This window comes from Rhinopithecus roxellana, chromosome 5 (assembly GCF_007565055.1).
Source record: "Rhinopithecus roxellana isolate Shanxi Qingling chromosome 5, ASM756505v1, whole genome shotgun sequence".
NCBI lineage: Eukaryota > Metazoa > Chordata > Mammalia > Primates > Cercopithecidae > Rhinopithecus > Rhinopithecus roxellana.
Genome location: NC_044553.1, coordinates 30,050,111 through 30,077,571, shown reverse-complemented (window position 1 = coordinate 30,077,571; position 27,461 = coordinate 30,050,111). Strand labels below are relative to the sequence as shown.

General features: G+C 39.7%; 1 protein-coding gene across 1 annotated transcript in view; it reads left to right on the top strand.

Moving 5' to 3' along the window:
* The window catches only part of UBR1 (ubiquitin protein ligase E3 component n-recognin 1), a 161,211-nt gene that overhangs the window by 111,390 nt on the left and 22,360 nt on the right, over positions 1–27,461 (top strand). The window contains exons 34-40 of the mRNA XM_010383779.2: positions 3,886–3,976; positions 5,054–5,202; positions 8,769–8,824; positions 9,718–9,814; positions 16,034–16,101; positions 17,279–17,429; positions 23,217–23,304. Of these exons, the coding sequence (XP_010382081.1) occupies positions 3,886–3,976; positions 5,054–5,202; positions 8,769–8,824; positions 9,718–9,814; positions 16,034–16,101; positions 17,279–17,429; positions 23,217–23,304 (700 nt within the window). The remainder of the gene's footprint in view (positions 1–3,885; positions 3,977–5,053; positions 5,203–8,768; positions 8,825–9,717; positions 9,815–16,033; positions 16,102–17,278; positions 17,430–23,216; positions 23,305–27,461) is intronic.

The following is a 27,461-nucleotide window of genomic DNA, read 5'->3' as shown; positions in this document are numbered from 1 at the left end:
TGGCCAAAACCATACTGAGAAGACAGCTCATAGCCCGAAAGAGACAATGCTCAGATTGAGTTTATTCTAACAGTGCCTTGATGGAAACTTCTTAAAAGAATAGGTTAAAGATGAAAACTAATATGATCATTATAGCCTTTTATTTATTTATTTATTTTTGAGATGGAGTCTCACTCTGCCCCCCAGACTGGAGTGCAGTGGTGAGATCTTGGCTCACTGCAACCACCGCCTCCCAGGTTTAAGCAATTCTCGTACCTCAGCCTCCTGAGTAGCTGAAATGACAGTCGCCTGCCACCAACACCTGGCTGGTCATTATAACTTTTAAAAAGACATTTCAAACCAGGTGCGGTGGCTCACGCTTGTAATCGCAGCACTTTGGGAGGCCGAGGCAGGCAGATCTCTTGAGGCCAGGAGTTCGAGACCAGTCCGGCCAACATGGTGAAGCCCTGTCTCTACTAAAAATACAAAAATTACCCAGGTGTGGTGGCGCGTGCCTGTAATCCCAGCTACTCAGATGGTTGAGGCAGGAGAATCTGAGGCATGAACCTGGGAGGCGGAGGTTGCAGTAAGCTGAGATTGCGCCACTGTACTCTAGCCTGGGCAATACAGCGAGACTCTGTCTTTAAAAAAAAAAAAAGACATTTCATAAAACCCAATATCTAATTCCTCATACTTTCACAGGATACGAAAAACCACAACAGCTCAAGTCTCTGAAAAGTAAAATAGCAGGCAGATGGGAACTAAAGTCAAAATTTAAGAATTATCAGTACATTTAGTGAGTTTCCTGAGGCTTTTTCCTCCTTTATTTCCCAACTTTCACCCAAGAACAGCTGAGTTCTAGAACTGTACAACAAGCATGAATAACAAAAATCCATGAGAAATGCCATCTCTTTCTGGTCAGAGGATCAGGAAAAGAAGCCCCTCATAGCCAGAATATAAAAGGAGTGTGTTTATTTTATTTTTCCTCTGGCCTTCTCCCAAGGCCAGCCTCAGGCATAGAGCTGCACAGCCATTGTGGCCACACAGATGCCCATAATCCCAGGAGAAAACCATTCTCTCTGGTGAGGAACTGGGAAAAGGGGCTCCTGTGTTCCAACGAGTACGAGGTTAATCATCATCATTTTTTTTTTGTCTTTGCCTCGTGGCTTCACGCCAAGGGCATCCGCAGTCATAAATCTGACTGACAGCATGGTAGACTAAAACTGAGAAAAACATGTTATTTTGGCCAGAGAAACTGGGGGAAAGGGCCCTTTGGAGCTAGAAAGTGGGAGGGCTAGGGTGGGAAATCCCCAAGAGGAGAGAACTGTAGAAGGGGAATCTCATATTTTTGAGGTCAACATAAGTTCTGGGCTCACCTCCAAGCTGCACATGTACAGAATAGGCTCAAAGAGGCGTAACCAGAGTTTTGAAAAGTAAGCTTCATTTAAACCATCACTCAAGTCCTAGACTAACCCCACGAGGAGTACATGTGCTGGACAGATCAGAACACCACAGCAAAGACTCTGAAAACTAACATTGGAATCACCATCCACAGAGAATGAAACAGAACTTGTTGGACCTGAGTTTATTACTGTCTAAAACACTTTAAAACTGTATATTTTTCCAGAGGTTTTTAACAGGACCAGAACCTCCCAATGTAATATTCTACATGTACAAGATAATAATCCAGAATTACTTGACATACGAAGAACCAGAAAAATCTGACCGATTCTCAAGGGAAAAACAACCAAATGCCAATCCTGAGATGTTTTAAATGTTAAACTTATCGAAGAGTTTTAAAGCAACTAGTTAACCTTGAAACATAAGGTGAAGGTGAATACTCTTGAAAGAGTTGAAAGATAGAAGTTACCAGAAAAATAGAAACTAAAAATACTAACCATATGGAGATAATAGAGTTGAAAAAATACTGGATGAAACAAAAATTAACTGGATGTGCTCAATAGTAAACCAAAAGGCTAAGCACAGTGGCTCAGGCCTGTAATAACAGCACTGTGGGAGGCTGAGGCAGGAGGATCACTTGAGGCCAGGAATTCAAGACCAGCCCGGGCAACATGATAAGACCCCATCTCTAAAAAAATAAAATAATAAAAAAAAAAATAGCTGTGTTTGGCAGTATGTGCCTATAGTCCTAGGTACTTGGGAGGCTGAGGCAAGAGGATCACTTGAACCCAGGAGTTTGAAGTTACAGTGAGCTGTAATCATGCCACTGCAGTCCAGCCTGGGCAACACAGCAAGGCTGTGTTGTTTCAAAAATATATATACTAGACTGGAGATGAGGTAAAGTGTCCATGAATGTGAAATTAGATCAGTGGAAATTATTCAATCTGGAGAACAGACAGAAAAGAGATGGGGGATAAAAAAAATACAACCTTAGGGATCTATGGGACAATTTTTTTTTTTCAATCCAACATTTGTGTCATTGAAGTCCCAAAAGGAAGAGAAAAATAATGCAGAAAAAAATTTTGAAGAAATAATTGGCTGAAAATTTCCCAAATTGGGTGAAAGACAATTTTGCAGATTCAAGAAGTTCAGTAAATCTCAAGCAGATAAGAAAACCACAGTCAGACACATCATAAAGCAAACTGCTGAAAACAAAAAATAAAGAGCCAGGCACTGTGGTGCATGTCTGTAGGCCCAGCTATTTGGGAGGCTGAGGTGGGAGGATCCCTTGAGCCGAGGAAATTGAAGCCAACCAGGAAAACATAGCAAGACCTCTTTTTTTTTTTTTTTTTTTTTTTTTTTTTGAGACAGAATGTCGCCCTGTCGCCCAGGCTAGAGTGCAGTGATGCGATCTCGGCTCACTGCAAACTCCACCTCCTGAGTTCAAGCGATTCTCCTGCCTCAGCCTCTCAAGTAACTGGGATTAGGTGCCCGCCACCATGCCAGGCTAATTTTTTGTATTTTTAGTAGAGATGAGGTTTCACCATGTTGGCCAGGCTGGTTTTGAACTCCTGACCTCAACTGATCTGCCCGCCCTGGCCTCCTAAAGTGCTAGGATTACAGGTGTGAGCCATCATGCCTGGCTGAGACCTCATCTCTTAAAAAAACGAACAAACAAACAAACAAAAAAAAACTAAAAGTCTTGAAAGCAACCAGAGAAAACCCATTTCATGTCAGGAAATAGCATTTGAATTTGACAAGGCAATGGAGCTACGGAGAGGTTTAGTTTTCACACAAGGTTGCAGTAACAGTAAGTGGCAGAGCTAGGATTCAGATCTTGGCTTCAGATCATTTACTCTTATTCACTAATATATGCTGCCTTATCAAGAGAACATTTATGCAGTCATTAAAATGGCAAAATAGAGGGAGAGTTACTGATATAGAAAGATGTTCATGATCTATTAGGTGCAAAGGCAAGATACAGACTAGTATTATATCATGTCATCCTCTTAAAAAATATGTAATATTTGTGTGGGGAACAGAAGAATATCACCCAAATGTTAACTGTGTTTATCTGGATGGAGAAACTTAGGTTAATTATTCATTGCTTATTAGCATATCCTGAGTTTCCTAAAACGATTATGTATAATATTAAAAAGCCAGAAAGCCTGGGCACAGTGGCTCACGCCTGTAATCCCAACACTTCGGTGGGCCAAGGTAGGAGGATCTCTTGAGGAGTTCAAGATCAGCCTGGCCAGCAAAGGAAGATCCCATCTTTACAAAAAAATGGTTTAAAAACTAGGCAGGCATGGTGGCACATGCCTGTAGTCCCAGCTACTTGGGAGGATAGCTTGAGCCCAGGAGGTTGGAGCTATAGATGATCATGCCACTGTACTCCAGCATGGGTGACAGAGTGAGACTGTCAAAACAAATAAATGCTAGAAAACTCTATGTCAGACTAAACTCATTCATGATTTTTCTTTCTTTTTCCTTTTAATTTATAAGGAGAAAACCCAATTCCTGTTTTCTTTAATCAAGGAATGGGAGATTCTACTTTTGAGTTCACTTCCATCCTGAGTTTTGGTGTTCAGTCTTCGTAAGTATCTAAATAGTTAAGAGAACTTTGTAAATGATTGTGAAAATAAGAGTAGGAAACAGTATAGGCTTCCATCTTTCCCTCCTTTTTTATTTGTAAAATAGTTTATCCCATTAACTTGTTTCTTTCTCTGTTTGTTTTGTTTATTTGTATTAACAAAATGAAGTGGTTTGATATATTAAAGTAATGTATATTAAGGCAAACTATGCCTCTGAGTAATCATTTTTAACCAACAAAAATGCCAGTTCTCTGTGGTCCTACAAGAGGACCAAAAATGCCAGTTCTGTCTGGTCCTACAAGAGGACCAGAATTATGAGACTTCATTTAAAATTACATCTAACTTGCTTTGCAACTTTCTGAAAAGTCTCAGGTCACTCCATGCCACCACCAGTTCATTTTTTGTGTATGTAAAATTGAGGCCTTCTGTCCTACTTCACTCATTAGGTTATTGGAGAGATGTAATATACCCAAATCAGGTATTACTATTTCATTAATACTGAGTATCCAGGGTAGTTTTTCTAGTTGTGATCCTTGTTTATCTATCCCATTGCTGCTGAAAATACTTGTTATAAGTGGAAGTTGAGAAAACTGGAAATTATCACTCCAGGTACATGGTATTATCACACATACACACAACACAAACACATACACATATCTGTCAACACAAAAGTACTTCTTTGGTTCTTTTTCCAAGCACCAAAACTCATTAGGTCAGATTTGTTCCTCTGAATTTTATTCCTTCTGTGTTCAGTCTGTTTTTTAATTAGAACCTGAACCCCTTCTAGTTGTGAGCATTTGCTGCATCTTTTACAGGAAGTGAAGTTATGTTGGTCATTACCATTTTATAAGAGCTATTTCTCTACCTTTAAAAAATACGGTTCTCCTCTTCCAATTTTTTTCCAGCTGAATAAATCTTCAGAGGCTCTAATCTCTAATTTGACAAAGAGCAGTTTACTTACTTTGAAAGTGGTTAAATTGTTTCTATTGCTCTAGGACTTAATTGGACTTCTTACTAAGTAGCTCCTACTAAGTAACTCCTTTTACTAAATCATACAAATTTTCTTGTTTTATTTATAGGATTAAATATTCAAATAGCATCAAGGAAATGGTTATTCTCTTTGCCACAACAATTTATAGAATTGGATTGAAAGTGCCTCCTGATGAAACGGATCCTCGAGTCCCTATGCTGACCTGGAGCACCTGTGCTTTCACTATCCAGGCAATTGGTAAAGCTCATAAGAAAACTGGTTTGGAGGTTTCAGTGAGACAGAATTAACATTGATCATTCATTCTTAAATTATTTTTTTCACTAATGGGCCAGAATAATTTGACTTGTATGACGACTATTAGTATTTCAGTGTATTTGTGTGGCTCATGCCATTTGGTCTGATAATTTTTTTATGTTGATCTCTTTTTAACTATGATCGTCGCCATATGAAACATAAGTTTAAAAAAATATTTTTAAAAAGCTGGGCATGGTGGATTATGCCTGGGAGGCTGAGCTTTGGGAGGCAGAGGTGGGAGGATAACTTGAAGCCAGGAGTTTGAGACCAGCCTGGGCAACATAGCAAGACTGTCTCTACAAAAAATTAGCCAGACATGGTGGTATGCACCTGTAATCCCAGCTAATCAGGAAGCGGAAGAGGGACGATCATTTGAGCCTAGGAGTTTGAGGCTTCAGGGAGCCATGGTTACACCACTGCACTCCAACCTGGGCAACAGAGTGAGACCCGGTCTCCAAAAAGTGTGTGCGTGTTCACACACACACACACACACACACACATATATATATTCCTTTAGTATCTATATTAAAGGAATGTAAAGCATGATGTTAAGTTATAGAGGTTCAAGGAAAAAAGACAACTCAGAAATGCTCAGTAATTTTTCTTTCTTTTATACTTTGAGAGAAGAACTGAGGGGAAACCAAAGTCACCTAAAAATTAACAGAAAGGGGAAAGGAAGACTGAGGCAGTTTTAGAGAGATTAGCAGGCAGAAACCAGCTCTAAAGGGAAGCCTACTATCAAATTCTCTGCCATATTGAAAATGTCCCATAGAAAAGTGTAGCAGTGAGGGATCACTTAGATTTCTTAAGTTAGTGCACTTGTTCATTTTAAGGACAAGGTCCAGTATTACATGGAAAAAATTAAGAATGGTGATTCTTCCCTATCTTTATCCAAGCCAACTTTGATTTCCCTTTCCAATATATATATTTTTGGTAATTGTTTTTAATGGAGTCCATTATATTTTCTTCATTTAAATATATTTTTGTAACAAGACACTTATAATTTGAATTAAATAGCATGAAGCCAAATTTTTCCCAAAACCTTCCTACATACTATCATTAGTTTCTTAATAGAGTTTAAGAGTCACTTCCAGTGCTTTGGAAAAGGCAGGTTCCAGGCCACGGGCGCCTGCCCTGAGCAGACCCCCTACTGGTGTCCTCAGAGGGCTCCTGTGGGTGAGTTCATTGGCTTTGGCCCAGTGAGCCCCCGCCTACATTGATCTTAGGCACATAGGGCCCATCCCGGCTCTGCCCCTGCTGGGATCCAGTCGCTGCCCCAGGGGGACTGATGGGCAGAGTCGCCCCGTGGCTAGGCTGTGACCATCCCTGTCAGGACCAGACTCCGTGGTTGGGCATCTTGGGTCGAGCCCAGCACCATGCAGGGCCGTGGGAGCTGAGGAAGTGCCGCTCAGGAGTTGGGGTCTCCACTCCACGGTGTGCCCTCCAAGGATACCCAGGGGGGCAGTGGGCTGGTGGCTTCCTCCTGCTTCCTGTCAGAGTCAAAGCACAAATCCTCAGGGCGGGCTCAGGGGCCGAGGCAGCCCAGGGAAGCTCCAGGTGGGGACTGTGTCTTCCTGGGGTTGGTGCCCTCTGGCTGGGGCCCTTTGCTGGCCCATGGTCCCCAGGTGCTGCTGTGGCATGGCCTCCCACCTGTCTGCCTGGTGGAGGGAGGTGTGGGGGTGGGGTCGTGACTGAATAAAGCCACCGTGGGTGGATGTGCTTGGGGGGAGGGGGTAAAGTCACTTCCAAACCTGTTAGACTTAAATCATGGGTATAGGATAATACATCAGTTTATATTTGCTATGATTCAATCAAATGGGATATAGGAAAGGCGAGGTTTATATAAAATAGAATCTGAACAAATCGATAAGAAATGTAAAGCATTCTTCAGAGTCATGACATGTTAAGTCTATTCAGACTTTCAGTGAAGCTATTTCACACTTTCCTATTTTGGGGAAGATAAGCATTAGGAAGTCAAGAATTTATATTTAGACCTTGAACATTAAAAAGGGGGCATAGTCTGTTATAAAGGAGATAAGAAATTCACTGCTGATGGAACTGAATCTTTTCATATGTGGTTCTATAATCTAGTAATTGGATTCTATTTGATTAATATCATATTGTGTTCACTATTGTGTTTTTTCCATCAAGCAAGCATAATGCTGTACTTTATTCTTAGTACATAAGCAACTAACTTATCTCAGTCCCTGTGGGGATGGAGAAACATGTACAGAATGCATTGGCATAGGATAATAGTTGAGGAATCAAAACAAAGCATCCTTTGAATTACTCTTTATGCAAAGATGAAAAAAAATGCTTCCACACTCATATCTGCTGCTAAGGATCAGTGAAAATAAGAGTAATTTAGGAATAAATACCATGGACAACAAAACACAAATCCATGGTTTTGGTATTTTCATTTTCTCTTTTTCTTTCTCTCTCTTTTTTTTTTTTTTTTTTTTGAGACAGGCTCTCACTTTGTTGTCTAGGCTGGAGTGCAGTGGCGCAGTTACGGCTCACTGCAGCCTTAGCCTCCCTGGGCTAAGGTGATCCTCCCACCTCAGCCTCCCGAGCAGTTGGGACCACAGGCATGCACCACCACAGCTAATTTTTGTATTTTTTGTAGAGACAGGGTTTTTCCGTGTTACCCAGGCTGGTCTTGAACTTCTGAGCTCAAGCAGTCTTCCTGCCTCGGTCACCCCAAAGTCCGGGGATTACAGGCATGAACCACCGCACCTGGTCTCATTTTCTTTTTTTTCCTATTGATCTTTTCTAATTCTTTTAAAATTGTACCCGAGGTCGGGCGCAGTGGCTCACACCTGTAATCCAAGCACTTCGGGAGGCTGAGGTGGGCGGGTCACCTAAGGTCAGAAATTCGAGACCACCGCTAATGTGCTGAAACCTTGTTTCTACTAAAAGTACAAAAACTTAGCCCGCGTAGTGGTGCACACCTGTAATCCCAGCTACTCAGGAAGCTGAGGCAGGAGAATCGCTTGAGCCCGGGCGGTGGAGGTTGCAGTGAGCCGAGATCGCGCCGTTGCACTCCAGCTTGGGCAACAAGAGCGAAACTCTGTCTCAAAAAAAAAAAAAAAAAATTGTGCCCAAAAAAGCAAGAAGTTATTTGTATCTGCCTTACATATTATTTTTAAACAAAATAGGCTATAATTACATATATAAATTACTTATTTTAGAATTTTTTGCATAAAAAAGATGCTGAAATGAGAAGAAACAATCCAGGCTGTTTTTTTTTCCCCCAAGCATTCTTTATAAGATTGCTGCAGGGACTTTATTTTTTATGCTAGTAATTTGTAAATGATATTCATTTGATTCTCTAATATTCTCTCACTCAAAAATTGGAAAATTTTGGCAAAGACTTAAAACACAAGACTTTGAAGGGGAAAATGCAAATCATCTCATCAAAAATGTTAAGGAACATTTGATAAAAAGTACAGTATATAATTATAGCACTATTCAGGATTTATTATTTTTATTTTTTTTAATTCTTTGAGAAAACCTGTTGGGAGATGAAGGAAAACCTTTGTTTGGAGCACTTCAAAATAGGCAGGTATGTATATTCCAACAAGGTACATGTAACTCATGGCATGCTGTATTTTTCCCCCCACAGTTTATTATTAAAAAAAAAAAATCTTTACTCCTTTTCTGTAAAAATTAGCAGAATTCTATAGGGGAGAAAAGGAGCTGCCTCAGTCTTATAGGAAACTGAATAGTGTGTGCACTTCACAGAGCTTACTCAATCTCAGAGGTGAAGTGTAATTCATACAGAGATTTCATGTGGTGATTACTTTTTCTCCCTTTGTTACACTTCAAAATCCTGATGTTTCCTATATTTTTCCTTCTCACTAATTTTGCACCATTATATAATATTGAGTATTAATGCTGACTTAATTTTGGATGAATCATCATACTGAATTCAAAAATAAAATTAAGCCATGACTCCTTGATGGGCAGATACTGACACTACTGTAGGACTCTACTCCTGCCCCAGGCCTAAACCTTTTAACATAGTGATCCCTGGAAAGCAGTACTAAAGAAATATGCGGAGTAGCCCTGTGAAGACAAAAGGGGTAACTGAGGTTGCTATTCCTTGCTTCCCATTTCCCTCTTATTTTTCCGACACCTGGCACAGAATACTAGAAGACTTGTGGTCCACAGTGTGCTCAGCTCTGGGGAAAATGAATACTTTTTACACGAGAATTAAAATAATTATAGCTTTAATACCACTTTTTTATCAGAAAATCTGTTAGAAATTTAGCAAGGCTATAAAACCTTGTACAGGTATTAAGAATATCATAATTTATTTGCAATGATATAAGGTATATAATGAGTCTGCAGCTAATTCCGACAAACTAGAGTTGGTTTTTACCAAACTCTTAAGCGGATGAGTTAGGTCTCTCATCTTTCCTCATCTTTTTATCTTCCCTCTCTCTTACAATCTAGCATAATGGTCTGAAAGCGTTAATGCAGTTTGCAGTTGCACAGAGGATTACCTGTCCTCAGGTCCTGATACAGAAACATCTGCTTCGTCTTCTATCAGGTAGAGTCTTCTCTGAACTATTATTATGTATTGTATTATTTTTATGTCTTTTTCTATTGCATTTCTGGCAGTGTATTTCATTAGGAAACAACACACGCTACAATAATTTTGAGCTCTCAGTAATGAAATTTTACCACCTACAGAAGTCATGCAAAAAAACAGATAAACACAGAGCTGCCTCTGTAAAACTTGTGATCTTATTATTGTTATTATTTTTGAGAGGGAGTTTCGCTCGTTACTGAGGCTGGAGAGGAATGGTGCGATCTCAGCTCACTGCAACCTCCACCTCACGTGTTCAAGTGATTCTCCTTTCTCAGCTCTCTGAGTAGCTGGGATTACAGGCTACTCAGACAATTTTTGCTTTTTTTTTTTTTTTTTTTTTTTTTAGCAGAGATGGAGTTTCACCATGTTGGCCAGGCTGGTCTTGAATTCATGTCCTCTGGTGATTCGCCTGCCTCCACCTCCCAAAGTGCTGGGATTACAGGTGTGAGCCGCCACTCCCGGCCTTCATGACCTTATTTTTAAAATCTGTATTTTCCAAATATTTTCAACTTATGTTTCTTCTACCTACCTAGGTTATTGAACCAATGTCTATGACAACTAACATCCATGTATCCCCAATCCAATTAGAAAAGGGAGCAATGATGTGGATAGATCATTTTAAAATATGTTTAATTTTGTTTGTGGGTCAAATTCTTATGAAATAATGGAAATGCTACATTCAGTAATCTCAGAACTCAGTTCCATGCCCATTTCTTTGACAGGCTGGCTATAACAGCTAATCTTCTCAGATTCTGACAAGTTAGAAATTTACTAAGAGCTCATATGGTGATCTCAATTACTATAAAAATAAAATGAAGGATAAGTCATTACATAGCATTAGAATGATTTTGCTTTCCTTTTGGTTATCTGCATTTTCATCTGGGCATTTGAAGTCTACTATAAGCTCCTCTGTACCCAAAGAGACCAGCCTTAAAGAGAGTTGTTTGTAAATCTATTTGTTCATAAGTCCCAATTGTCATGAGTAGGGTAGTTTCAGCATGCACTTCCCAGATATATTTCTGACAAATAAGAGTTATTCAGATTTTTTAAGCTTTAAAGCCAGGCATAATTTTCTTGTAGCTAAATTAGCAGACTTTTTTTTTTTTTCCAGCAAAATAGACCTTCTTTACCTTGAAAATCTATTGAAGCCAGTAGTGTTTTTCCTTGTCAATCCCCACAAGCTTCTTAGGGAGCTCTTCCTGAGCAGCTTTCTGCTTATCCTGTTGATGTGGAGATTCCACAGCTCCTCCCAAGGCTGCCACTCAAGTTTTGTTAGAACTTCTGCCATGCTTAGCTTTTATATTTTCAAATTGACTTCCAGGTGTCTCCTGAATTGGCTTCATGCTAATAGAAATCTAATGTTGATACGGTTCCCCTAGTCACACACATAAAAGTTTTCCCTTCTTGGCCGGGCGCGGTGGCTCAAGCCTGTAATCCCAGCACTCTGGGAGGCCGAGACGGGCAGATCATGAGGTCAGGAGATCGAGACCATCCTGGCTAATACGGTGAAACCCCGTCTCTACTAAAAAATACAAAAAACTAGCCGGGCGACGAGGCGGGCGCCTGTAGTCCCAGCTACTCGGGAGGCTGAGACAGGAGAATGCCGTGAACCCGGGAGGCGGAGCTTGCAGTGAGCTGAGAGCCGGCCACTGCACTCCAGCCTGGGCGGCAGAGCAAGACTCCGTCTCAAAAAAAAAAAAAAAAGTTTTCCCTTCTTTCACTTACTTTTTTCTCTTCTTGGTCAGTTGCACAGGCCCAGAACCTTCCATATGTCACATGTGCCTGTCTTTGTTTTTAGGACATCTTTCTGTTGAACAGTTTATCCTATTTGCATATCACTATTTTGTTTTTGTTTTTTTACTTTTTTGGCATCTCTTTCATTTCAGTCATAATTTAGATACTTAGTAATTCTTCCAATTTCACTGCTTTTGCACTTATTACACATTATGGGATTTACAATGTTTAAAACAGCTTATTGCCCAGCATGGTGGCACACACTTATAATCCCAGCTACTCAGGAGCCTGAGGGGGAGGATCCCTTAAGTCCAGGAGTTTGACACCAGTGTAGGCAGTATAGTGAGACCTTGTCTCAAAAAAAGCACCAAACGAGATTAACATTATCACAGATGGGAGAGACTAAAATGATGGTGTATAATCTCTAATTAGCAATACTGGAGAAATTTCTGTAGTATAGCTTTATGCCTATATATGAAAGTTTTTCATATGAACATTTATTAGAGGAGCATTTTTATTTGTAAGATGTTAGGGCTATCAGATATGTTCCTTGCCATTTTAATGCTTATGATTGAATTAAAGAAGCAGAACCTCTCTAAAAACAAACATAAAACAGCCAAATGCCAGATATGTGCTTCACTAATACACGCTTCAAAAATTGAGACAAGTGGCCTGGTGCGGCAGATCACGAGGTCAGGAGATCGAGACCATCCTGGCTAACACGGTGAAACCCTGTCTCTACTAAAAATACAAAAAATTAGCTAGGCATGGTGACGGGCGCCTGTAGTCCCAACTACTTGGGAGGCTGAAGCAGGAGAATGGCGTGAACCCAGGAGGTGGAGCTTGCAGTGAGCCGAGATCGCGCCACTGCACTCCAGCCTGGGTGACAGAGAGAGACTCCATCTCAAAAAAGGAAAAAAAAAAAAATTTGAGACAAGGAAGAAATCACTTTGGGACTCTGCTGTTATCTCCTCTAACAGGGTAGGATTTGAATTGAGCCTTAAAGGGAGTACACATAATAGATAAATTGAGAGGAACAGAAGCTGCATTCCAAAAGACACAGGGTGCATTTGAACAAACACTGAGGAGGTAGGAAAGTGTGTGATATGTTCAGGTAGACAGGTTTGATAGGAGTAATGGCATCTACAGATAGAGAAGCATGAAGTTTTTTTAAATAAAATTACAGTGACTTAAATGCCCCAGCCATAAGTTTGAACTTTATTCTTTAGGTAATTGGAATTTTTTGAAATGTTTTGGACAATGGTATTCTGAGCTTAATCTGATATTGAATAGGTTGGATTGAAGGAGGGAAAAATTAGAGGTAACATATGCATCTGAATGTGGTAGCAGGAATTAGGGAAGACATTGGTGTGGGCTGGGTCAGGGGCAAAATTTTGAACTAAAATGAATAGCAGAAAAATTGAGAGAAATAAGGAAGTTCAGAATAGGAGCTATTTTCTAGTAAAGTGATGAGTATTGTTTTAATATGTTGATTTCTGCAGTAGCAGTAGGACAGGTCGGGTGCAATGGCTTACACCTGTAATCCCAGAACTTTAGGAAGCCAAGGTGAGCAGATCAGTTGAGCTCAGGAGTTCGAGACCAGCCTGGGCAACATGGCGAAACTCTGTCTCTACAAAAAACTTAGTAGGGTGTGGTGGTGCACACCTGCAGTCCTGGCTACTCAGGAGGCTGAGTCAGGCTTATCACTTGCACCCAGGTCAAGGTTGCAGTAAGCCGTGATCGTACTATGCACTCCAGCCTGGGCAACAGAGAGAGACTTTGTCTCTAAATGGATGGATTGATGGATAGATATATAGGACATACAATGCTCACTGCCATGTGCTATGCCTTGTACTAGAATTTTTTAATAAAATCTCATTTCTAGTCACCATCCTTCAAGGAAATTATTCTCCCAATTTACAAGGAGAAAACTGAGGCACAGGGAAGTTACATGACTTGCCCATGGTAATAAAACTAATAAGAAGTAGAACTAATATTTAAACCCAGACCTGACCATAAAACCCATTATTTTTTCACTGTATCATATAAACTTTGCCGAGGTGTTTAATTGTGCAAAAAGGCTTGGCTTAACCCATAGATAAAATGAAAATATGCATACCAAAATTGACTTTTGATTTCAAGAGAATTTTAAATATTTTTAGCAATCAGGAAAAGAAAAATCATTTTAAAACTGCCTATAAGAAAAATTTGATGACACAAAGAGTATTCTTTTGGCTGAAAAGAGGATGGAAATTAGGACAAGGGATCGGGAATTATTTAAATATTTTGAGTAAGCTGTAACATTGAGGAAAAAAGTAAGACAGGTAGTATCATAGACATGCTAACTGAAATATCAGAAATATTACTAAAAGATAATTTGAGGAGATGAGACCTAGAAACAGCAAATGACTTGTCGAAGTCACATAGCTAGTTAACGTCAGAGCTGTGATCACTTTAGTTTGTTTTATGTAGCCAGTATTAAAAACTTTTATTGAGGGGTTACATATGCCAAGCTTGGATAAGTGCTTTAAATTCATATGTTGGCCTGGAGCGTGGTGCACACCTGTAATCCCAGCACTTTGAGAAGCCGAGGCAGGTGGACCTCTTAAGGCCAGGAGTTCAAGACCAGCCTGGCCAACGTGGCAAAACCCCATTTCTACTAAAAATAAAAAATAAAAAAATTAGCTGGGCATTGTGGCAGGTGCTTGTAATTTCAGCTACTTGCGAGGCTGAGGCAGGAGAATTGCTTGAACCTAAGAGGCGGAGGTTGTAGTGAGCCGAGATCATGCCACTGTACTCCAGCCTAGGGAACAGAGTGAGATTCTATCTCAAAATAAAATACACAAATAATACATTAATATGTTAATGAACCTCCCAACAAACTTGTATATACTGCGTGTAAACTTAGAGGGCTTAAGTCGCCTGTCACTTGCCTATGACCAATAGTCACAACCAGTACTGGAAGCCGTTTTAGTCTGACTTCAAAGCCCCTGATCTTAACCTTTATGCTTTTTGTTTAGAATCTTGGGATTAGAGATTAAGAAATTGATCTAGTCACATGGCCAGGCATGGTGGCTCACACTTGTAATGCCAGCACTGTGGGGGACCGAGGCAGGTAGATCACCTGAGGTCAGAAGTTCAAGTCTGGTCAACATTGTGAAACCCTGTCTCTACTTAAAAAAAAAAAAAAGAAACAATTGGTCGGGCACGGTGGCTCATGCCTGTAATCCCAGCATTTTGGGAGGCCAAGGCGGGTAGATCACGAGGTCCAGAGATCGAGACCATCCTGGCCAACATGGTGAAACCCTGTCTCTACCAAAAATACAAAAATTAGCTGGGCATGGTGGCACGCGCCTGTGGTCCCAGCTACCCGGGAGGCTGGGGCAGGAGGATTGCTTGAACCCGGGAGGCAGAGATTCCAGTAAGCCAAGATTGTACCACTGCGCTCCAGCCTGGCGATAAAGCGAGACTCCATCTTAAAAAAAAAAAAAAAAAAAAAAAAAACTGGGCATGGTGGCACATGCCTGCAATCCCAGCTACTCAGGAGGCTGAGACTCAAGAATCGCTTGAACCTGGGAGGCGGAGGTTGCAGTGAGCCAACGTCATGCCACTACACTCCTGCCTGGGTGAGAGAGCAAGACTCCATCTCAAAAAAGGAAAGAAAGAAAGAAAGAAATTTAGTCTGAAAAGAGTCTTCTCTTCCTCATTTTAAAAAGTAACAGCTTTATTTATGTAATGTTGAATCTTCTGAGCCAGAGTTCAGAACCAGTACCTAGACCTACAGTAATTCATTCCCTCATTTTTATATAAACAAAACCATTCCTCTTGTCCTGACTTCTCAATTTCACTTCTTTGCCTCTCTCGCTCTCACTTCTGGAATTACAGCTTTTCCTTAGGCATGGACCAGATTGGAAAGATAGTAGCTTTTGAGTCATTTGCATTTCCTCCAGATGACCAGTCTACATAAACCATTATCTAATTTTGTTCAGGAGGATCTTCTCCATCCTCATTTCACCTACTATATTTTGCATGTTCTTTCCACTCCACAACCTCAATTTTGTTCACATATTATGTATCACAGAACATTTAGAAATGGAAGTCAGAGAAAACAAGTGATAGAGGTAACATTGTATAAAAATAACTCTTCTCATTCATTCAACAAATGTTTCTTTAACAATCTCTATATTTCAGTTGTCCTATTTCATGTGCCTTTTCCACCTAGATTTTACCTTTCAACGCTTAAACTGTATCCAAGTCTTTCTAGCAGCCTTTTCTCAGTTCAGTTTGTCTCATTATAGTTTCCATATCTCAAAGGTGTGACTTATTAGTTTCTGTGTTTTATAACCCTGTTACATGTTTGGTTTAGGTGTTTTTAGCTTGCATTTTATTTAACTACATTGCTATCTTACTGACTGAATTACATTAACTTTTTGTTTGTTTTAGTTGTTCTTCCTAACCTAAAATCAGAAGATACACCATGCCTTCTGTCTATAGATCTGTTTCATGTTTTGGTAAGTGTTCAGTAATTTTGTTTAAGTCACTCATGTTGATAATTTCTTGTACTTTCCTCATTCAAATTCATGCTCTTTGTTCAAGATTATAAATTATTGGTGTTTAATCTATAAAGTTTGGTCTCTCCTGTCCATTCTGTTTACAAATAGGTACAGATTTGATGGAGACCATCAAATTCATTAAAAAAAAAAAAAAAAAAAAAAGCACTAGAATTTGTAATAGGTCTTTTCCTGGTTGATTACATTAGTGGGTGTCTGTACGGACAAGCCTTTTCTAAATCATGTTATGCTCCCCTTCTGGCCTTTTTCTTAAGCTGTATACATGATATACAGTCAATAACTGTGTGAGCTCTCTTAAAATCATTAATTATTTGATGATAAGGACCAGACCATGGGTATATCTAGGCTTCCTCAAAACACCTATGGATGGATGGCAACTGCCCTTAGTTTTTTGCAGAGATCTTCCATTCCTGTGATGATCTCATTCCTTCAAACCAAGTTCTGTAGAGAAAACAGTATTGAGATTGGGAGCATGGAGTTTATGGATGCAGGGTTAGCCAGCATCCTCATGCCTCATTATCTAGGCCTCTACCCAGTGGTCATCAACCCTGACTGTCTTTTAGAATCTCCTGGGGGACGTGGAAAAGAATGCTATTAACTGGGCCCTACCCCAAGAGATTTTCATTTGGTTAGACCAGGGTGGGGCCTCTGTGTCAGTATTGTTTTAAGAACTCCTGTAGGCCGGGCGCAGTGGCTCAAGCCTGTAATCCCAGCACTTTGGGAGGCCTAGACGGGCGGATCACGAGGTCAGGAGATCGAGACCATCCTGGCTAACCCGGTGAAACCCCATCTCTACTAAAAAATACAAAAAACTAGCCGGGCGAGGTGGCGGGCGCCTATAGTCCCAGCTACTGGGGAGGCTGAGGCAGGAGAATGGCGTAAACCCAGGAGGCGGAGCTTGCAGTGAGCCAAGATCCGGCCACTGCACTCCAGCCTGGGCGACAGAGGGAGACTCCGTCTCAAAAAAAAAAAAAAAGAAAGAAAAAAAGAAAAATATGGTGTTTATTAAAAAACACACACACAGTGTAGCATCTGATGCCCTTCACATTTAGTTATGACATTAGTTTATGTTAGTCTTTTATCATTACCCATGTTGATGTCCATTTTTCTCTCATAGGTGGGTGCTGTGTTAGCATTCCCATCCTTGTATTGGGATGAAACTGTTGATCTGCAGCCTTCTTCAGTTAGTTCTTCCTATAACCACCTTTATCTCTTCCATTTGATCACCATGGCACACATGCTTCAGATACTACTTACAATAGACACAGGTAAGGTTTTCATCTGGGTGTTGACAGTGAATAACATTTTGCCATGCTTTACTGGCAAAATTAATTATGTTTGTGATTATATAATGTATTTCTAGGTTCTGTGTTATGTTTTTTGTTGAATGATTATTCATCTGTTTTTTAATGGATACTGTTTAAGCAAGGAAAGGTAGAATAAGCTGTGAAAAAGATAATTAGGTGAAACTACCTAATTAGCAACTGCTCTGCAGATATGCAGGGAGACCACTTGAACCTGCTTTTCCGTCTTTTTCAAATTCCTCGTCCTCGAGGTCTGTCCCTACATGAGTTTTTCAACATTTTGATAAAGAGGTCCCTAAAACCATTCTTAATTCCTTCAGCTAGAATGATAGTACTTTCTTCCCCTTGTAGCATTTATCATTAGTATCTTGTTTTATAGTTATTTGTGGTTATATCTTATTGTTGTTCTGCTCCTTTCCCTGTTTCTTCTGTCTCTGCTCCTTTGTCCTCAGTGTAAGTTTCTTGATGATAGGAAACAATGAAATTTCAACATCTTCCCTTTAAAGCTGCAAGTATCTAGTAACCTTTGTTAAACCCAGTAAACACTCATTAAATGTCTTTTGAATTAATGTTCATTTGAAGATACATGAGTAATACAACATTATGGAATGATAATACAGTTGTTCTTTTAGAGTCTGGGTTTTAATAGGAAGCAAAGTCTAGGGGCTGGATGCAGTGATTCATGCCTGTAATCCCATTACTTTGGGAGGCCAAGGTAGGAGGATCCCTTAAGCTTAGGAGTTCAAGACCAGCTTGCGCAAGATGGTGAGACCCCATCTCTACAGATTTTTTGTTGTTGTTGTTAGTTGGGCATACTGGTGGGCGCCTGTAGTCCCTGCTACTTGAGAGTCTGAGGTGGGAGGATCACTTGAGCCCAGGAGTTTGAGGCTGCAGAGAGCTGTGATTGCACCATGGCACTCCAGCCTGGGCAACAGAACAAGACCTCATCTCTTTAAAAAAGAAGAAAAAAAAAACCCAAAGCAAAATCTGGTCCTGGATACCAGTGACCAATAGGGGCTACTGAAGAATCAGATAATCGAGAGGATGAACATAATTCAAGTGATGTCAGAATAAAATATGGCAAAAGTACACGTGCATTTACCCTGTGGTACACCAACTTCATTTCTAGGAATTTATCCCAAAGCTTTACCGGCAAAAATATGAAATGATACAAGCACGACATTATTTATTGTGTTATTTTTGGGATATCAAAAAAACAGAAATAATTGAGCTGTCCATCAGTGGGGGATTCGTTGAATTACCTATGATGTACCATATAATGGAATTCTGTGCAGTTTTAAAAAGTAGTGAACAAGATATGATACGAATTGATCTTTGTGATACAATAAGTTTAAAAAGTAAGGTACAGAATAGTGGTTATAGCATAGCATTTTTCTGTAAGGTATTTTATGCATATGTGTGTTTATATACATTTTTTGCTTATGTGTTTTATAAAAGAGACAATAGAGGCCGGGTGGTGACTTATGCCTATAATCCCAGCTCTTTGGGAGGCTGAGGCAGGCGGATCACCTGAGGTCAGGAGTTCGAGACCAGCCTGACCAACATTGTGAAATCCTGTCTCTACTAAAAATACAAAAATCAGCTGGCGTGGTGGCAGGCATCTGTAATCCCAGCTAATTGGGAGGCTGAGGCAGGAGAATCGCTTTAACCCAGGAGACGGAGATTGCAGTGAGCCTAGATCATGCCACTGTACTCCAGCCTCCTGATGAAAATCCATGCAGGTTATTATTGTGGATATCAACAAACTGATTCTAAAGTTTATGTGAGCCATGCCCAGTGGCTCATGCCTGTAATCCCAGCCCTTTGGGAGGAGTTTGAGCCTGGGCAACATAGTGAGACTCTGTCTCTAAGAAAAAATAAGAAAATTTGCTGGGCATGGTGGCACACGCCTATAGTCCCAGCCATTTGGGAGGCTGATGTGGAAGGATTGCTGTAGCCCAGGAAGTCAAGGCTTCAGTGAGCTGGGATTGCACCACTGCAGTCCAGGCCAGGCAACAGAGCAAGACCCAGTCAATCAGAAAGTAAGTAATAAGTAAACAAACAAGTACATAAATAAATAAAGTTTATATGGAAAGACAAAAGTCCTAGAATAGCCAGTTCAGTATTGGAGGAGAAGAAAGTTGAGGGGCTGATACTACCCAACCTTAAGACTTACTATAAAGCTACAGTAATAAAGACAGTGTGGTTGGCAAAAGATTAGACAAATAGATCAATAAAATATAAAAGAGAGCCCAGATACAGACCCACATAAATGTAGTCAACTGATCTTTGACATTTGAGCAAAGGATCAAAGGCAGTTTTTTCAGCAAATGGTGTTGGAACAAGTAGACATACATGTCCAATAAAATGAATCTAGACACAGACTTTACACCCTTCACAAAAATTAATTCAAAATGGATCATAGACCTAAATGTAAAATGCAAAACTATAAAACTCCTACAAGATAACATAGGAGAAAACCTAGATGACCTTAGGTATGGAGATGACTTTTTAGATTTAAAACCAAAGGCATAATCTATGAGAGAAATAATTGATAGGCTGGACTTCATTACAATAAAATTAAAAACTTATGCACTGAAAGACAATGTCAAGAGAATGAGAGACAAGCCACAGTCTGGGAAAAAGTATTGCAAAAAACACTTCTGGTAAAGGACTGTTATCCAAAGTATACAAAGAATTCTCAACATTCAACAATAAGAAAACAAACAACCCAATTTTAAAATGGGCAATGAGGCTGGGTGCCGTGGTTTACGCCTGTAATCCCAGCACTTTGGGAGGCCAAGATGGGCAGATCACTTCAGCCAGGAGTCTGAGACCACCCTGACCAACATGATGAATACCTGTCTGTACTAAAAATACCAAAATTAGCCTGGTGTGGTGTGCACACCTATAGTCCCAGCTACTTGAGAAGCTGAGAGATAAGAATCAGTTGAACCCAGGAGGCATAGATTGCAGTGAGCTGGTATCATGCCACTGCACTCCAACCTGGCAACGGAATGAGACTTGGTCTCAAAAAAAAAAAACACAAACAAAAAAAACGGGGCCATGAGCCAGGTGCGATAGCTCATGCCTGTAATCCCAACACTTTAGGAGGCCAAGGTAGGAAGAATTGCTTGAGCCCAGGAGTTTGAGACTACCCTGGGCAACATAGCAAGATCCTGTCTCTAAAAAATAAAGTGGCCAAAACACTTGAAGAGACACCTCACCACAGAAGATGTACAGATGATAAGTGATCGTAATGTTCAACATCTATATGCCATTAGGGAATTGCAAGTTAAAACAATGAGATACCACTATACACCTATTAGAATTGCCAAAATCTAAAACACTGACACCACCAAATGCTGGCAAGTATGTGGAGCAACAGGAACTCTCATTTGTTGCTGATGGGGATGCAAAATGGTACAGTCACTTTGGAAGACAGCTTGACAGTTTCTCACAAAACTAAATATACTCTTACCATGTGATCCAGCAGTCATGCTTCTTGTATTTACCCAAATGAATTGAAAACTGAAGTTCACACAAAACTGTGCACAAGGATGTTTATAGCAGCTTTATTCATAATTGCCAAAACTTGGAAGCAACCAAGACATCCTTCAATAGGTGAGTGGATAAATAAATTACAGTATATCCAGAGAGTGGAAATATTATTCAGTGCTGAAAAGAAATGAGTTATCAGCCGGGCACAGTGATTTATACCTGTAATCTCAGCACTTTGGGAGGCCAAGATGGGTGGATCACCTAAGGTCAGGAATTCAAGACTAGCCTGGCCAACATGGTGAAATCCCATCTCCACTAAATAAATACAAAAATTAGCCGGGCATGGTGGTGCACATCTGTAATCCCAGCTACTCAGGAGGCTGAAGCAGGAAAATCGCTGGAACCCAGGAAGCAGAGGTTGCAGTAAGCCAAGACTGCGCCACTGCACTCCAGCCTGGGTGACAGAGCGAGACTCCGTCTCAAAAAAATAAAAAACAAATGAGTTATCGAGATGAAATGATAGACAAAACTTAAATGCCTATGACTAGCTAAAATAACTCAATTTGAAAAGGTTGTATACTATATTAATCCAACGATATGACACTCTAGAGAAGGCAAAACTATAGAGTCAGTAAAAAGATTAGTGATTGCCAGGGGTAAGGGTGTTGGGGGAGAGCTGAACAGGCACAGCATAGAGGATTTTTAAGGCAGTGAAACTGTTCTGAAAAATACTACAGTGGTGCATACGTGTCATTATTACACATCTGTCCAAACTCATAGAATGTAAACACCAAGAATGAACCCTAATGTAAACTGTGGACTTTGGGTGATAATGATGTGGCAGTGTAGGCTCATTGATTATAACAAGCGTACAACACTGGTGCCGAATGTTGATAGGTGGGGGATGTTGTATGTGCAGAGAGACAGAGGAAATCCTCTGTACTTTCTGCTCAATTTTGCTGTGAATCTAAAACTTCTCTTAAAAAATAAAGTGTATTAATTAAAAAATAAAAATCTTATTTTATGGGTGTATGCATTTGTCCAACTCATTATCAAATAGAGCACTTGATATTTGTGCATTTAATTGCATGTAAAATTTACCTCAAATTTATAAAGAATCCCTTAGAATTATTGAACTCTCTTACATTTGAATTGAAAAAATCAGTATGAATTCATGATGTGTTTTTTAAAAGTATAGGAATAAAGAGATGTTATTTGGAAAATGAAAAGGACTAGCAGTATTCATTCAAGATATGATAAAATTACTGAGGGCAACTTGAATTGTGACCTTCCAGATGAATTAATACATAAACAAAAGCATTTTTAAAACAACAGAGCAATACCCAAATGTGCTGTAACTATACCTCTCAGCAAACTACAAGGTAGACATTTCTATATCAATTTTAATACAGTAATTCTGAAGTTCAGGGAACTTATGTAGCTTATCCAGAGCCTTAATGTAAGTGGGAAAGTTGACAGTTGCTGGAAAGGTTTAGGATGGTCCTTCTTAAGGATAGGTTGATGGAGGAAAATAGCCTCACAAAGTTCTCTTTATGGGACCCTTTGCTTGAGCATAAAGACAGGACAGACACCTACTTCCCTTTCTAGAGGATGAATTTCTATCTGCTGCCTAAGATTCCTAGGAAACCAAAGCAGGTTGATAACAATTTATTTCCATGGTCATGTTATGATGAAGTATTTACATGTTTAGCAAGTAAATATTAAACATCCATGTTCAGTGATTCTGCCCTGTTTGTTTCTCCAGCTAATATATAGATAAAGTTTACCTAACAACTTTAATATTCAGCGTCAGCTACTTAGATTAAAAGCAGGTGGGGCTGGGCACAGTGGCTCATGCCTGTAATTCCAGCACTTTGGAAGGACGAGGCGGGTGGATCACTTGAGGTCAGGAATTCAAGACCAGCCTGACCAACATGGTGAAACCCCGTCCCTATTAAAAATACAAAATTGGCTGGGCATGGTGGCACACACCTGTAGTTCCCAGCTACTCTGGAGGCTGAGGCAGGAGAATTGCTTAAATCCAGAAGGCGGAGGTTGCAGTGAGCCAAGATCGTGCCATTGCACTCCAGCCTGGGCAACAAGAGCGAAACTCTGTCTCAAAAAAAAAAAAAGCAAAAACCTCAGTTGAATGAATCTACATTGTGTATTATCTTGGAACCATGAAATTAAAGTATAATTTATAAACTGAATAGCAAATACATAATTCATCTTGCAGAATTTCTTTTTCAGGCGTACCCCTTGCTCAGGTTCAAGAAGACAGTGAAGAGGCTCGTTCTGCATCTTCTTTTTTTGCAGAAATTTCTCAATATACAAGTGGGTGAGTAAAAATCCATTAGTTCAGTCTATTGTAGTAATTTAATTTCTTGTTCAGTTGTTTGGCAGTGTAACACTTGAATCATTTAAATTCTAGTTTAAAAATAATCAGTTAATCCCTAGGTTTTCTTCTGGGGTTTTTATGGTTTTAGGTCTTACATTTAAATCTTTAATCCATCCTGAGTTAATTTTTGTATAAAGTGTAAGGAAGGGGTCTAGTTTCAGTTTTCTGCATATGGCTAGACAACACCATTTATTAAATAGGGAATCCTTTCCCCATTGCTTGTTTTTGTTAGGTTTGTCAAAGATCAGATGGTTGTAGATGTGTGGTGTTATTTCTGAGGCCTCTGTTCTGTTCCATTGGTCTATGTATCTGTTTTGTACCAGTACCATGCTGTTTTGGTTACTGTGGCCTTGTAATGTAGTTTGAAGTCAGGTAGCATGATACCTCCAGCTTTGTTCTTTTTGCTTAGGATTGTCTTGGCTATACAGGCTCTTTTTTGGTTCCATATGAAATTTAAAGTAGTTTTTTCTGATTCTGTGAAGAAAGTCAATGGTAGCTTGATGGGGATGGCATTGAATCTATAAATTACTTTGAGCAGTACGGCTATTTTCACCATATTGATTCTTCCTATCTATGAACATGGAATGTTTTTCCATTTGTTTGTGTACTCTCTTATTTCCTTGAGCAGTGGTTTGTAGTTCTCCTTGAAGAAGTCCTTCACATCTCTTGTAAGTTGTATTCCCAGGTATTCTGTTTGTAGCAATTGTGAATGGGAGTTTGCTCATGATTTGGCTCCCTGTTTGTCTATTATTGGTGGATAGGAATGCTTGTGATTTTTGCACATTGATTTCGTATCCTGAGACTTTGCTGAAGTTGCTTATCAGCTTTGGGAGTTTTGGGGCCATTCAAGACATAGACATGGGCAAAGACTTCGTGACTAAAACACTAAAAGCAATTACAACAAAAGGCAAAATGGACAAATGGGATCTAATTAAACTACAGAGCCACTGCACAGCAAAAGAAACTATCATCAGAGTGAACAGGCAACCTACAGAACAGGAAAAAATTTTTGCAATCTATCCATCTGACAAAGGGCTAATATCCAGAATCTACAAGTAACCTAAACAAATTTACAAGAAAAAAGCAAACAACTCTGTCAGAAAGTGGGCGAAGGATAGGAACAGACACTTTTCACAAGAAGACATTTATGCGACCAACAAACACAAAAAAGCTCATCATCAGTGGTCATTAGAGAAATGAAAATCAAAACCTCAATGAGATAGCATTTCACACCAGTTAGAATGGCGATCATTAAAAAGTCAGGAAACAACAGATGCTGGAGAGGATGTGGAGAAATGGGAACACATTTACACTCTTGATGGGAGTGTAAATTAGTTCAACCATTGTGGAAGACAGTGTGGTGATTCCTCAAGGATCTAGAACTAGAAATACCCTTTGACCCAGCAATCCCATTACTAGGTATATACCCAAAAGATTATAAATCATGCTGCTGTAAAGACACATGCACACATATGTTTATTGCAGCACCATTCACAATAGCAAAGACTTGGTACCAACCCAAATGCCTATCAATGTTAGACTGGATAAAGAAAATGTGGCACATGCACACCGTGGAATACTATGCAGCCATAAAAAAGAATGAATTCACGTCTTTTGCAGGGACATGGATGAAGCTGGAAACCATCATTCTCAGCAAACTAACACAAGAACAGAAAGCCAAATGCCGCATGTTCTCACTCATAAGTAGGAGTTGAACAGTGAGAACACATGGGCACAGGGAGGGGAACATCACACACCAGGGCCTGTCAGGGGCTGGGGGAAAGGGGGAGGGATAGCATTAGGAAAAATACCTAATGTAGATGACGGGTTGATGGGTACTAGCAAACCACTACCATGGCACATGTATACCTATGTAACAAACCTGCACATTCTGCACATGTATCCCAGAACTTAAAGTATAATAAAAAAAAATTAATAATCAGTTATGAAGCTAGGTGCAATGGTTCATGCATGTAATCCCAACACTTTTAGAGGCTGAGGCAGGAGGATCACTTGAGCCCAGGAGTTTGAGACCACCCTGGGCAACATAACAAGACCCTGTCTCTCTATTAAAAAAAAAAAAAATCTGTTAAGGGCTTTTGCATGACTTTGTTTGCTACAGGATAGGCTTACAGTGAAGAAAACTTATTCTGATGATTTTACTTTGAACTAAAGGATAGTAGGTTGGAATAACAGCTACCCACTTGTTTCTGAGACTGAAACAAGTCAACACATCTTTACTTTTGTAAACTGGTCTGGAAGCATAGCCAAAAGATGATTGGATTTTAACAAAAGGAGTATTTAGAATTAAAATAAATGTAGAAAATGGAAAATAGATTGTCCTTTTACAGTGATCCATACAACTGATGCACTCAGTGCTTGCATGTAGTTACAGGTTAAGGCTCTTATGAGTAATATGGAAAATACATTGGCATTTGTATTTTAATATGCATGTAATACATAACATGCAATATGTACATATATTGTGTAACATAGTTATGTAATACATATATAATTTATACATATATTCATAATATATATTTAAAATCTTATATATATTTAACCTTTGTGTAGAGGTTATAGTAGGAGTACGATGGGCGTACTCTGCTGAACTACATCTGCTACCAAGTTCCCCTCATCAGTCGTCTTTACCAGTCTTTTTAATTTTTTTTTAAGTTAATAGATTTTGTTTTTTAGAGGCATTTTAAGTTTACAGAAAAATTGTGCAGAAAGTATAAAAAGTCGCCATTTGCTCCCTCTACCTACCAGTTCCTGTATTATTAATACCTTGCATTAGAGAGGTACCATTTGTTACAACTGACTAACCAATATTAATACATTATGATTCACTCAAGTTCATAATTTACATAAGATTCACTTGACAGTATCATACAGAATAGTTTAACTGCCATACACATCATTAGTCAATCTTAATATAGAAACCAGGAAATCATTAATTTTATTTTAGCTAACAAGTTACTTTGGTTAGTTATTGATAAATTTTTTTCTCCACATTTCTTTGCAAGGTTTTAATATAAACAAACCAAAAAAAAAGGAAGATTTAGTTACCTTTAAGTTTTATGTTGAAGAATATACTTTATTTTAGGCCAGTCATGGTGGCTTATACCCATAATCTCAGCACTTTGGGAGACTGAGGTAGTCAGATTGCTTGAGCCCAGGAGTTCGAGATCAGCCTGAGCAAGATAGTGAGACTTTGTCTCTACTTAAAAAAAAAAAAAAAAACTAGTTGAGCATGGTGACTCACACCTGTAATCCCAGCACTTTGGGAGGCTGAGGCAGGCGGATCACCTGAGGTCAGGAGTTCGAGACCATCCTGCCAACATGGTGAGACCCCGGTCTCCACTAAAAATACAAAACTTAGGCGTGTTGACGTGTGCCTGTAGTCCCAGATACTCAGGAGGCTCAGGCAGCAGAATCACTTGAACCTGGGAAACAGAGGTTGCAGTGAGCCCAGATCACGCCACTGCACTCCAGCCTGGGTGACAGAGCAAGACTCCATCTCAAAAAATAGTAATAATAAAAATTTAAAAATAAAGAGTATACCTATTTTAGAGTCAAGCTCCTTTAAAGTAGATTTTTTGGTTGCCTCTTTGTTTTTGTTTTGCTTTTGTTTTTTATCGCCACCTAGGAAAAAGAAGAGTAGTTCCTTGCCTTAAAAATCCACGTGGTAAAAAATGTAAAATTTGTGATTTTCTTGAGGAAATTATTAGGAGATTTGAACACTGAAACTATTAGCTACTCAAAATTTTTTTTTTTTTTTTTTTTTGGCGTCTCGCTCTGTTGCCCAGGCTAGAGTGCAGTGGCACAATTTCAGCTCACTGCAGCCTCCACCTCCTGGGTTCAAGCAGTTCTCCCGCCTCAGCCTCTCGAGTAGCTGGAATCACAGGTGCCCGCCACCACGCCCGGCTAATTTTTGTACTTTCAGTAGAGACTGGGGTTTTGCCATGTTGGCCAGGCTGGTTGGACTCTTGACGTCAGGTGATCCGCCTGCGTTGGCCTCCCAGAGTGCTGGGGTTGTATTTTCTTTTAAATATTTAAAAATTGCATGGATAATAAATTACCTAAATGTTTAACTT